General features: G+C 37.6%; 1 protein-coding gene across 1 annotated transcript; it reads left to right on the top strand.

Moving 5' to 3' along the window:
• The first annotated feature begins 205 nt into the window (after positions 1-205).
• Positions 206-13,523, top strand: DCUN1D5 (defective in cullin neddylation 1 domain containing 5). Its single transcript, XM_053968669.1, has 8 exons — positions 206-558; positions 3,147-3,229; positions 5,776-5,846; positions 6,245-6,336; positions 11,159-11,267; positions 11,362-11,466; positions 12,331-12,433; positions 13,177-13,523. The coding sequence occupies exons 1-8, from the start codon at positions 479-481 to the stop codon at positions 13,230-13,232; spliced, it is 699 nt and encodes a 232-aa protein (XP_053824644.1). The 5' UTR covers positions 206-478; the 3' UTR covers positions 13,233-13,523.
• Positions 13,524-13,829: the final 306 nt, after the last annotated feature.

The raw sequence follows: 13,829 nt of genomic DNA, 5'->3' as shown, positions 1-13,829 counted from the left end.
GGTTCGAAAGGACTGGAAGAGGTGGTGCTTCCCCCTTTATTTCGCTGCAAATGCTGAGCTGTAACCGGCACCCCAGCCCCGCGCCCAGCTCCCGCTCCGGCCGGGAAACACGCGCCACAGCCCTGCCCTCCCGGGGCGGGTCCCGTTGCGGCCCCGCCCCGGCGGCGCTACCACTTCCTGCCCGGCGCCGTCTGTGTCCGGGTCGTTCTCGCCGTTCCCTCCGCAGCCGATACCGCCCGCGCTCGCTCCCGCCCCCGGCGCGACACCCGCTTCTAGCAACGGGGAGGCGGCGGCGTCTGCCCGCGACGAGCGGGGGGCGGCAGCGCCCGGTGGGGCTGGGGAGAACCAGCAGGAACGGGGTCTCCTCTCGTTTCTTCACCGCCGGTCTCGGGAGGCGGCGGCGGCCAGGGGAAGCGAGCCCGGGGGGGCCTCGGCTGCGGGCCCCGGCAGCGGGGCGGCCCCGCCCCGAGGCAGGACGATGCCGGTGAAGAAAAAGAGGAAGTCCTCGGGGGTGGCGGCGGCGGACGACACCGGCCTCAAGAAATGCAAACTCGGCAGGTACCGTCTCACGGGGCGGCGGCCGGTGCCGGCGGTCACGTCCCGGGCCGCTCCTCCGCGGGCCGCGGCGGCCGTGGGGCTTCCCAGGACGGCGGGCGAGCCGCGTGCGGCCCGGCGGGCCCCGGCAGGGCCGCGGTCGTGCCGTGGGGCACGTTCGGGGCAGGTGCGGGGCTCGCCGTGCCGGCCGCAGCGGCGGCGTGCGGCGTGGTCACGCCTCGGCGAGAAACACAGAACGGCTCCCATTCCCGGCTGGCTTTGCCTTTGGCTGTACCTCAAGGGCCAGTTCTGGCATTTGTCCCCATATTCGTTCTATCTCCCTGGGGTAGGCGGCTCTCCTCGCTTGAAGGTTGCCAGTGTACTCAGAGTGTCTGTGCTAAATCGTCATTTCCTCTTTTTTTTTTTTCTTTTCCCCCCTTTTTTTTTTTTTTTTGGTTTTTTTTTTGACGCGAATTGGAAGGATTGGTCAGCACACTGGAAAACAAGAGCAGGAAAGGTTTCTCTAATAAATTCAGGAGTCAGAAGCACCTTGTTCATTAACTACTGTAAAAAGACCACTTTATGCCGTGACATCTAAAAGTTGCTGTTAGCATGATAAACCATTAGTGCAGTGCAGCAGGAGCTTACAGTGTGGCTTCCCCGAAATAACTGCCTGCTTCATCTATTAGACCTTGTTAAGTATGCCAGTAAAGCAGTAGTTAGGACTAACGTCCTGAGGACATGAGGATACAAAGAACTTGCCAAATCAACACTACAGGAATGGCTATTGCAAAAAAGTGTGGCAGATGGCCTTTCTCGTAGGCTGGCCAAACTTGAGCCTAGAAATACCCAGGCTCTTATTTTGTTATGACTCTTCATTTTGAGTAACCATTCCAGAGCTCACTTTTTGTGGTCATTGATGACCTTTTAGTTTCAGTCAATTTATTCATTGCCTATAAATAACTGTTCTTGTGCCAGTATTATCCTCTGTACCACTCCCTCATGGTTCTGCCTCAAAGTACATTTAGAGGGATCACTTCTGTTTTCTCATACTTTATTTTGTATACTTTAAAAAACTAAGTCATTCTGGTTTGTAATACTCTGGTTTGAGTTTCCTTGCTCATCTTAGCACTTGCTTGCGTGTGTTCACTATCAGTTTGCCTTTCTAGAACACTGTTAACTGAAATTTTATGAGCTTAATTTCTTTTACTTAAAGCGTTTTCATAGCTTAGGGAAAAAAAAAACCCACAGGTTCTACAGGGAGCTAGTTGTTAGGCAAAAACTCACATTATGATGTGAGAGTTCATGCTAGGTGATCAGAAAATGTTAGATACACAAGCATTTTTGGCATTGTGTTTTTACACAACAAATTATTGGTAATATTTTTTAGTGAAATCAGTGGTTACAAATAGATTTATGTTAATCTGGATAAAGCCAATAAGCAATAGCATACCATATGATTCTGCCTCTTTCTGATGACTTGTGTTCCTAATGCCAGTTGGACGGATGGATGAATGTTTGTAGGACTTCTTTAATTCTAGCTTTCAACACAGAAGGCTTCTTCTTAAGAGTGTTGTGTTCTTTTCCCCTGAAGCTAAAAACAATACATGGGGAGTTAAAGTTGTTCACCCCTCTCAAAACTGAACTATTCTTCTCCTGCTTGACATTTTAATTTTAAAATTATAATGTGGGAGCTGCATAATTTTAAATCCTCTCATATGATTAGTTCTCACCTCATTGTTAGAAATAACCTTAGCTCGTTCTAAAAGTCTATAATTTGTCCGTGAAAGGAGGATGCATTTAAAAGGTGCTGCAGCTCCTTACTGACTGAAGATGCCTTTCTGTAGTCGATGTTTTTACTGGAAGAAATTCTATGCATTCTTTTAATGAATGATGAATTAGAGAATTCACGTCCTAGGCAAACTGGGTTGTGTGTTACATAATGAAGACAATGATGGGGGAAAGCTGTGTATGCTGAGCAGCTTCAGTCTTGCCACAGATTGCACACTATTATTCTGGTACACATACCAAATATCTATAGAATTTGCAGGTTCCTAATTACATGTATAATGTAAACCAATTGACCAAGTTTTTTTTCCCAGATTTGGATGGTTAACTATAAATAGCCTGACTTTTAAATATGTCAAACTCTGCAGCTTCTGTTTGCCTTAATGGGATCTGTGCATGTTCAGCACTCTTGAAGATCAAGCTGCTTATTAGAGACCTAACATTAAATGCCTGTATGTATAAATAAAAGTGGATAATAAGGCATTTGAATTACTGAGGAGTGATATTTTGGCCATCTGTGTGGGTTTTTTATTGTTTAATATCTACAAGATAACAGTACTTCTGCATTTCAGAAAAAGTAATAGATGCAATAAATTGAGCTATGAGATGATTGTAATCTAAAGGTAATTTTATGTTCCAACAGGAGTTGAGGGTGACAGACAGTTGACTTTCATGAAATTCAGCATAACTGTAGATGTATACTGATCTCGTGAAACAATTTAAATAGATTAATAATAAATGTTGTGTAATTTAATTTTTCCTGATTTTCACATGTCTCATTAAAGTAACACTGTTCATCCTTGTGTTTCTATTTGCTACTGCAGATCACAAGCATCTGGTAAAGTAATAAGTGGAGAGGAGCATTTTTCAAGCAAAAAGTGCCTGGCTTGGTTTTATGAATATGCAGGTAATATGCAATGCATTTGTGTTTGAAACTATATGGTTTTGGTTTAAATTAAGCAATACAGAAAATATTACTTGCATTTTGCTTTTTGTGTGCATTTTGTAGCATTTTCTATCTTACAGACGTAAAAATGTGTCTGTATTTGCTTCCTTATAACGTGCACTTGAATTAGGATAGCTTTTATTATTACCTTCTTGGTATTTGTTCTTTTTGACTTATTTTTGTTTACTCTATGCTTTATAACTTTAAAATGAAATAACAGATATTGAACAGTACAATATTGAGCCAGGATATACTGAGTGATTCTACTTCTTGCTTTGAAATTGTCAAGTAGAAGTCAGGACATTGAGAGATAGTTCAGATTGATGCTTATGTATGCTTATATCTAACTGTATCTTCTTTGTGATCATATTGGAAGACTAATGATATAGGTCATGATTTAAGCTCCTTGGATTTCTGTTTTACAAAACAAAATAATAGAGGTTTATACTGGTTTTCCATCTGAGAATTTTGCTAACATTTTTTATATTCTAAATACTAATGTTTTATTCCAGAAGTATTTGAAGTAGCCTCTTTCAAATAACTCACAATTGCCATCGAATAGCTGCTTTCAGTAAATATGCAGGTTATTTTGCAGAATTTACTACACTATAGTTGCTATATATTTACCAATTATATAGTCTCTGAACTCAGGATTTCTAAATTGTTGTTAATTTCTTGTCTAGTCACTACTTAAAGTCCATCATAACAGGTTGGTGATTAAAACTCATTAATTGCCAGGTCTTGGTATGGAGAGAGCTGCTGATTCATCTGCCAGCAACTGGTTTGAGTATTTTTGTCAGGACTGATATTTTCCTTGCAGCCAATGAACTACTCTTGTTTACAGTAATCTGCTCTCTACTTTAGGTTTGAGGCATACTCTTCTGCAGTGGAGTCTTTTCTAGGGAAATAATAATTCGAAGTTAATTTTCTTGTGATTAAATTTGTTTGTACATTCTTCAGAATTAATGCCTATAAAATTTGGCTTTGTTATTGAGTCAAGAATTGAATGTAGAAGGTTATACTTTTAGTTAAGTTAATCAAAAAATGCCACATTTCCAGCACGAGATAGAATTCCAGTTAAATTACAGTAGGAGATAAAATGTTTCCATTAAAAGATCAAACTATACACACACATATATATGTGTATGAGTTTTTCATATGGACCAGAAACACTCATTTAAGCTTTTACTTGTCATTACCAGTGAAGAAGCCTTGTATATGTTTCTCTTTATAACTTGCCCTTTTTTTTTTTTTTCTTTTTTTTTTTTTTTTAGCATTTTCTATCTTAACACTGTTTGGCCTTGCTTACCTAGGCAAAATGTCCTTTGCAATATTTTTAAGGAGGTGGGGGTTCATGATCTTAAGTGTCAGTAGGATTTATTTTTCTGTAAAAGTAGCCATTCTCAATAGGTTTTATTGACAATGTTCTTATCTCACAGTGAGTAGTTATTCAAAGCACATTATGCAGATTCTTAGAGAGGCTTCTGCTTACACTGGCATCAGATAAAGTGGAGACAGGTTCATCAAGGACTCTACCTATTTATTATAAGTAGCAAAATTTGCCAAAATGTTGTGAAGCAGTATGTTGTTTTGGAAGCTAAAACCTTTGCCTTCCACATGAGTTCATACTCAATAAATGTTAATGTAATGATCCAAAACATATTAAAATACTGTGTTGACAGGCCTTTTAGTAATATTTGGCTGCTCAGTAGGAGTCATTTTTGGAGGCTTAGTCAAAATAACTGAAGCCAGAGAGAGATTAGAGGAACAAAACGCCCTGGAGTGTGTCCGTATGCACTCTAAATGTGCTGTTTTGCTGCATTTTAGAGACTGTCATGTTAAAATGGAGCAATGACAGCATAACACTGTTGTGATGCTAATCAATTTTTTTTTCATTGCAGCCCTGAATCTTTTTTTTTGCTTTGTATATGATTAACATGCTCAGCATTTCTTCAATTTATTGTTATCACTTTGTTTATTTTACTCAGCATTGTAAAACTCATATTATTTGCACATTCATCCTACTCTGTGTTAGTGTAAACCATAATATTAGCACCATTGAAAGAATAATATCTGTAATAGTAGCTCAGACAGAATTAGATTTTTTTGTTGTTGTTGATAAAATAATTTTTTGAAGAACATTTTTCATAAAGTAACTTCAGCAGAGAGTAGTGGTACCTGAATTGTCTTAATTGACTGCCACAGTTATTGGAGTTGAGCTGTGTTAATAGGAAGCTCAATGGATTCTTTTGAAAACTCAGATACAAAACTGAAATGGCTCAACTGCTGTTATAGGGAGGCAGTGCACAGAGCATACATTCTGGTGTAGCACATATGTGTCTACACAATTGCACTTGATAGAATAGGTCTAGCTTAAAAGCAACTTAATAGTGTTATTCAATGTTTTAGAAATACTTTGGGTGCAATATAGCCTAATTATTGTGTGTTACCCTTATGAGCAGTGAATGTTACTTGAATTTCACTCTGGTGTGGTTTTTGCTTTGAAGGTCCTGATGAAGTTGTAGGCCCTGAAGGAATGGAAAAGTTCTGTGAAGACATCGGTGTTGAACCTGAAAATGTAAGTTTCTTTTGTAGTGCTCATAACACTTAAGGGGATATTAGATAAGGTTAAGTCGTGTAAAACTCTTGACTCCACTAAGCAAAGAGTTTTTCATCTTCCTGCTTGTAGGAGCTGCTCTAAGATATTCAGCTGAATACATCAATATTATGGCTGATGTGTGAGGTTTTTTTGGGTGGGTTTATTATAGTAATACTTAATTTTCAAAAATTTTAAATTGAGGGAAAAAATGCATATAGCTGAATTTTTTAATGGTAACAAATATGAAGACCAAGGACATACCACAATTGCTAGAATGTTTGAATGCTTTGGAGTTTTATTCTTGGACATTAGTAAATCAGCCTTTTCTTATGTACTTACTCCTTTTCCTCCCCTTATTTTTATTTTGTTTCCCCTAGATTATTATGTTAGTTTTAGCCTGGAAACTAGAGGCTGAAAGCATGGGATTTTTTACCAAGGAAGAATGGTTAAAAGGAATGACCTCATTACAGTAAGAGTGTTCTTACATATCTAAATAGAATGTTCTGATTTTATGATTGTAACTATAACTTAACTATTCTTGCTCTGTTTCATGTATGTTGGAAATAAGACACAAAAAAAGCTGGCTTTTAGTTCTTGTTTTGGTCCACTACTGCGAAATTAATCTGATGAGTTCATTCAAAGAATTAAGTTGTTGTCTAAACCTAGTTAAGTCAGGTTTTGGTGGCTTCCTTTTCTTGCAACAATATGTTAAAATACCATTCTAGTTAGCAGATGTAAATATGTAGATCTGGAGATGCACATAAGCATATCTCAGCACTGATATTATGGAAAGATTTTACTGATTTCTGAGCTTTATAGATGAGGACTGCATGGATAATAATTTCGGCTATTGGTGTTATTAGATGCACATCAGAAGCCATGCTTAATGCTTAGGTTAAATAACACCTTTTCAATTTATAAATCAACTTCTTGCTCTGCCTAAAGAGATTGTTTCTTATATTAATCAGCTTTTTGTGCGGCTTAATTCAGTTGTTACATTTTGTTTGTTCTTTGTAACTACTTTGTTTGTAACTACTTTTAGTACCCTAGTGTTTTAAGGATGTCTTGTTATGACACTGCATTTAATATTAGAAATAGGGAGCTACTATTGCAGCTAGAGCACTGTGGGAAAGAGGGCTTGGTTTTACCCTTGCCCTGTCAGTTGTGGATTGGTTTGGGAAATTGTATCAGGCATATACCCTCTGGTTACTCAGAACTATGGCTCTGGATTGACTCAACTCTTAGTTGATTTGGGATCAGGCTTCTGATAGATGCCTTGATTATTTTGTGATTATCACCAGAAATTAAATTAGGAGCTGGAGTAGTTAAATTGCCTGAAATTCAGGATGACAGGTTAGATTCTGGGTGCATGATTTTTTCAGATGCAGTGAATGGGTATTGGTCACTTATCTGAAGTATTTAATTTTTATGCTTCTATTTTAATAGAAGCTTTCAAGAGTTAGCCAATCTCACAAAATGCAAGCACAAAGATGTATGAAATCGGGCACCTGTTTAGAGCTGATGCTTTAGACTTTGTTTCTAATGATTTGCTGACTGGAAATCCTCTGGTTCTTTTCAGAACAGAGCTGGTCATGCTATAGTCTAAAGTTTAATGCGGAAACTAGGGTGCTGCTGTGCGTTTTCATAGAAACAGACTTCTGGTGAGAGCACTTGCCTAAGCCTAAAGCAGTTAATGTGTATGTTTTGCTTCCCCTGTTACTCTAAAAAGCTGGCTGAGCAGCTGGGTGAAGCAGAGATGCTCACATAACTCAAGATCCATTGGCTAAAAAATTCATGCAAATTTTGGCTGGGAGTGAGTGAGCAGCTCTGTGATGCCTAGTTACCATCTGGGGTTAAACCATGATGAATGAAAATACAAACCTGTAGACTTGTGCTGTTGTTGCTTACTAAGAAGGGAGGATCGTATTATGGGATTCCATCTGGAATGGGGTTATCTATTTTCTCTTGAGAGGTTTGACAGAAGTTTGAAGGAAAACTGTTTTACACTTGAATCAGTAAAATATTACTGCATGCTTGCACAGCTTGTTTTTTTTCTTTTAATTTTTTGCATGAATAAATGAGATTGAAATGCATTAAAACCCCAGAGTGTATTCTACATAGACTTTTGTTATAGAATTTTTATTTTAAAATATGTGAAATGTTACACAAGGTAATTGCATGAACAGTGCTGGGTGGAATTCAGCTCAATAGTATGATACCTAAATGTTTGGTTTATATGCAAGAGCTGGATTTCTTAAACTCTTATTGTAATCTTTGGAGTTCCAGTCAGTGTAACGGAGCCTAGGGAAGTATCCAATTTGCTCTAAGACCTAATGACTGGTCACCTGAATTGCTCTTAGAGGTTGCTTGGCTAGTCCTCTATGAATGGCAACACCTGAAGCTTAGGACATCTATCTCTAATCTACAGTTACATGGCAGCACTTGGGTACCTGAATCTTGAAGTGACATTCTCTCTGCATGTTTTGTAATACACTGGTGAAGTTTGCTGTTTAGAGATGAGAAAAATAAGTGTGTGGTGAGGTAGATGCTGTCAGAATGAAGGTGAATTGAGGTCTAAATATCATCTTATGAGACCTTAGCAACTTAGGCTAGGAGGTTTCCAGTATGTTGTGTAGGTAGGGTGAATTTTGCCACATGTGTGGGCATATACATATATATGTATGTATATATGTAAGCTGTCTTCATAGCAGAAAGAATCAAGTACCTCTGCTAGGCTGATTATTTCATCCTCCTTAGGATGAAATGTATATACTAACATTATATGCTTTTGGTTTAATGTTTGTATACATCTTACTGATTTTTCTTTTTAGTAGAAGACAAGTATAAATGAATAGCTATGAAATATAAAACATTGGAATATCTGAGTGGGAGTTAATGAATCATCGCTTTGTCCATGTTAGCTATGCCTCAGATGATCTCTCTACCTCAACAGAAATTAAAATGTATCCACTTTGTGGTGATAATTTTAGTTTTGTTAAAAATGTGACATAGGGATGAGAAGAGAATGTAGTAAGCTAATGTCTAATTTTGTTGATCTTGAGGCAACACTATTTAGTGCAATCTTTCAGTAAAGACAGTTTGAGCAATCGCATATTTTTCTAGTGTCTGTACAGGAGTTCAGTGTTAATTCACTTGTGCTAATTAGAAGGTTGTTCTGATTATTAGGAAGATTATTCTAAGTATGGGTGACTTCAGTCATCTGTTGTATGGCACAGGCAGCTGTACCTCTGTAAAAGAGGAGTTTTGACAACTTCTTGCCTCTTTTTGGGAGGAAAGTCAGTGGCTAGGTACAGAAATGCCCTAAACAGCTTTAACAGAAATATGTCTGTGTGTCAGGATCCAGAGGTTGGTGCTGGTCTGAGCACGATCTATTTGGCTTTTTGGTTATAAATGCACTGATAATAAATTAGGAGTCGTGACACTTAATAATTGCTCATTTTCATACCAACTTTTTCAAAAGAATCAATTGTGTATTAAAATACACATAGCCAATAGTATAGTAGACAAATAGCATTTTACTTTGTACTTAGATTTATGATTATTTGAATATTTTAACAAAGTAGTTTGCAAGAAATTTAAACATACTGAAATTTGTATTTACCCATGATATGATAAATAATCTGTCAAATTATATTTAACACTGTGTGGTAAACCCACTATAAATACTTTATGCATCACTAGTACACTAAAAGCTTGAACATTTAGGTAGATTAAATAGGTAGATTTGTCCTCAAATATATAGAACATTTGGGTGGAAGTATGAAGCTTTGAACATAGAAGAGATATGAATAAAAAACACGATGCCTTTCTAGCATAGCATAATGCTATGCTAGAAAACCCCCAGTTTTAAGGGTTAAATAGTAGAATACAGACTGATTAGAGGGCTGAAGACAAATTAATTTTATTCTTAGTTCAAGAGCTCTTTTCAATTTGTTATATGGTTTCTCACAGAATATACTAGTTGTCATCTGAATATGTAGCCTAATTAGCTAGTAGTTTTATTTATTTAGCACCAGTGTTGGCTAGGACTCTGCTGCGTTAGGTAGATGCTACTGGAGACAAGAAATAATAAAAGGTTGCATCAGTTGGAATTGCTACATTTCTCTTGTCACAGTCTGAGAGACAGACTGACAGACAGCTGTGTACATGCAGGCTGGCAGATCTGAGGAACAGGAAGTATCAGCTGTGGGCAAAGTACAGCATCAAAGCCCAGCATCTCAGCAACCTGCAGTACCCCCAAAGGGCCCTTGCTGGGGGCCTGTGTGACAAGTCCATGTGGAGCTGTTAGAGGTGCACATGTATGCTCTGAGAGGCAGGCTGCCAAAAGGGGGACACGTGACCAAAGGAAGTATTTATATACAGCTGCATTTCTGAAAGTATGCTTCTTCACGAAGGACACAAGGCAAGGTAGATTTTTTAATTTATTCTTTTTTAGTCATGGCAGCTTTTTTTATAAGAATAAAATGTTCTTTTATAACTGCTCTATTGAGTGAGTATTTTCTGGAGGATTAGCAAAGTTAAATTGCATTCTCCTTTGCCGTTGTTGGTGAATCTGACCCATTTTCTATTTGGAAACAAAATTCCTTGCAGAGTAAAGTACAAGGAGATCTTTCTGCTAAAGGGTTATTTTTGCCAAAGCTTTATGCTGTTGACTGGTGGACCCGTACGTTCTCATACAGCCTTTGATTTTTCAGTTGAATAGCTGCTGACTATTTCAGGTGATTAAGGTTTTATCAGCGTTTGCATTTATCAGTCATAAAACATGAGCAGACTGGTATGTTTTGCAGAGTGCCTGCTTGATCCTGCCAGTTGTAAACACACACTTCAAAACTATATGTTTAGGGTTTGTGTTTTCCTATTATTTACAGCTGGATTTTACCCCTTAATGCACACTGAATGATGTTTTCTTCAAACATCGATAGTGATTGGAAGATAAGATACTGCTGGGTATGAATATAGATTAAAGAGTTTGGAATTAAAAGAATATTGTTTGAGATGTGAAACATGCACTTCTTATTATGTTGCTGATATATTTAAAACAAAAAATATGCTTACAGAAGCCAGCTTGATCATTTCAGTGAGCTGCAAATATTGAGCGTGTTCAATATTCTTTAAGTCAGTTTCACAGTATTACTCCTGTATATCTAATGATTGTGTTTTGGCAGTTTTAATTTTTTTATGTTTGCTGGCATTTTTTCATTGCCTAATGTTGTGTTTTGAACTCCTAATGTTTTTATTTTGGTTTTTTGTTTTGTTTTTTTTTTTTTAAGGTGTGACTGTACAGAAAAATTACAGAGTAAATTTGACTTCTTACGGTCACAGTTGAATGACATTTCATCCTTTAAGAATATCTACAGATACGCCTTTGATTTTGCAAGGGTAAGACTGCTGAAATGTTAGGAAAGTTCTTACTTTTATTTATTCAACAAGCTTGTACTTGATTGGTTTTTGTGCTTTCTTTATTCAACCTTAGGAAAAAGACCAGCGGAGTCTTGATATTGATACTGCAAAATCCATGTTAGCTCTTCTGCTTGGAAGAACTTGGCCACTGTTTTCAGTATTTTATCAATACCTGGAGGTACAAGTTTCCTTGACTTTGTGAATATTGGCGTAGTAGTTGGACTGTTCTGTGAGAATACTGTCTTTATTTTACTTATGAATGTATCCATATTGCTCCCTTTCCCTTGCTCAATGTGCTTATGAAAGAGTGATGTTCTTGTATGCATCACAGATCCTTATCTTTCTCCCTGTGCCCCAGCCCCTTTTCTTATCAAAGGCAACTAAAATTCCATCTTGATTTTACTGTAAATACAAATTTGAAAGTAAGTAGTAGAGCCTCACTAGTCTCTTCAGCTACATCTGCACTGCATTTCAAGTTTGCTTTGTGCAGATATAGTGTGAAGGTACCTTGATCTCTGACTCTCTGGAAGATTTTGGTCAGCTCAGCTGCAAGTGATTGATTAAAGAGACCAGATGTGTAGGTTGTGGAACACATAGGGCTTGATATTATTCCTTGGCTTCAAAACAGTGCTAATACTGCAAAGTAGATGTCCTTATGATTATAATGTATTGTACCCTGGAGAAAAGATTTTTTTTTTTTTTAATATTCATTCTGGAAATATATCTGAGCTAGATATGCCCCACTTCAGGGCATGGCAAAAATATACCAGTTTTTGAAGCTTAGAGTGGTGACTTACTGATTTCCAGGTTTTGAGGAAATTGATTCTGCTCTGATCTTCCACGAAATCATTTTATGTCATTTCATAACTACAAAATATGTTAATGTGTAGTATTTTTAGAAATGGAAAATCAAGTAAGTAATAGCCATTGTTACCCATTAAATAGTTTGTTAGGAACTCATTGAAGATAAAATGAGATAAATGAGATGTAGGAGTACCAAATGCCACTTGACATTTTAATATTTTGAAATTACTTTTCCTAGCAATCGAAGTATAGAGTTATGAACAAGGATCAGTGGTACAATGTACTAGAGTTCAGCAGGACTGTCCATGCAGATCTTAGCAACTACGATGAAGATGGTGCATGTAAGTATTCTTAATGTTTTGCTTTTTCAAATATTAGCAGAGAATTTTAAAATTGCATAAAAAAAATTTCTATAACAGAAACAATACTGTAAGGTATATTTTTTTCCAACAATGAATAGAAAAACAGCCCTGATAACCATCCATCTTCAAGCTGCAGATACTAATTTTTCCTAATGGTTTGTCAGGGTATAGTATGTCAGTAGTATGATGGTTTACTTGAACCAGCTTGTATTCAGTGAGAATCTAATGAAGGTGCTTGCTGCATGCAACAGTAGACTTGCAAGTAGAATTATAAACAGCAAACTCTTATTTTGTACTAGTATATAATAAACTGTAGCTTAACAATTCTTGCCTACCTGCTGGTACTTGGGGTTGAGCTCTTCACCTGGCTGGTAGTCAGTCATGCTGTGACTGAATTGCCTAACTCCTGTTTTGGTCCATGTTCTAATTATTCACAATTTTGAAAACTTTGGGAAGAAGGCATTAGTTGTGCTGATTTACAAGATTACTTTTATGCTTTTCATTCAGTTCATTCCACCTGTTGGATATCAGGAACAATTTTTTCCATATAAATTTTTGTGCACTTTTTATCATTCTTGGATTGGAGTGATTGTACTAATTTATGGGTATTTTGCCACAGGATTGACATGGATATTTCCTAGACCAGTAGTTTTAACCCTCATACTTAAAAAGGTGTTTGAAAGACATTGCCAATTATAACTCCAAGTTTTGTCCATTTGCAGGGCCCGTACTTCTGGATGAATTTGTTGAATGGCAGAAAGTTCGTCAAGCGTCATAGCAAAAATTCAAAAGAAAATGCAAAGGTTTTTTTTTTTTGTGCCCGCCTGTACACAAAGTAATGAGAAAAACAAAGGATTGCATTTTCATTCATAAGAAAGACTTTACAGTAATTTTTTTTCCTTTTTTAAGGAGACTTTCTTGTTACATGTGATATGGGCATTGAACCACACCTCTTCTGAGACTGAAAGTTGGAGTTCTTGTTTTGAGTCTTATGTTTATAGCATTTATTTCAGAACAATAAAGATTCAGATTTGTGACAAAGGCCTAAAAGTGAAGGATGTCCCTTGAATGTGAGTGTGGTGTCTATTTTTAAAACCAAATCTATGATATCTTTCTCAGAAGTGCCCTTTGCTATGAATTTTTGAAGACTTTAAAAATGCTTAATTGGCGCTGTTGCTTGCTGTTGGTGTGATTGTCTGTGTGGCAAATATTAGAAAGGATGACTGATTTTGGAAGCCCTGGGTGGGATTGTGCTAATTTGCGTAGTATTGGTCATGGGTTGTGCCACAGTTTTCAGCTCCTCATGGAGGTAAAGGCCTTAAACTCCTGGTAGTGTTTTTTATTTCTTCGTTTACTCCCCACCCAGTGGCATGGC

The sequence above is a fragment of the Vidua chalybeata genome, chromosome 2, assembly GCF_026979565.1.
Source record: "Vidua chalybeata isolate OUT-0048 chromosome 2, bVidCha1 merged haplotype, whole genome shotgun sequence".
Taxonomy (NCBI): Eukaryota; Metazoa; Chordata; class Aves; order Passeriformes; family Viduidae; genus Vidua; species Vidua chalybeata.
The sequence above is the reverse complement of the archived record's forward strand: the minus strand, read 5'-3'. Positions and strand labels throughout refer to the sequence as shown.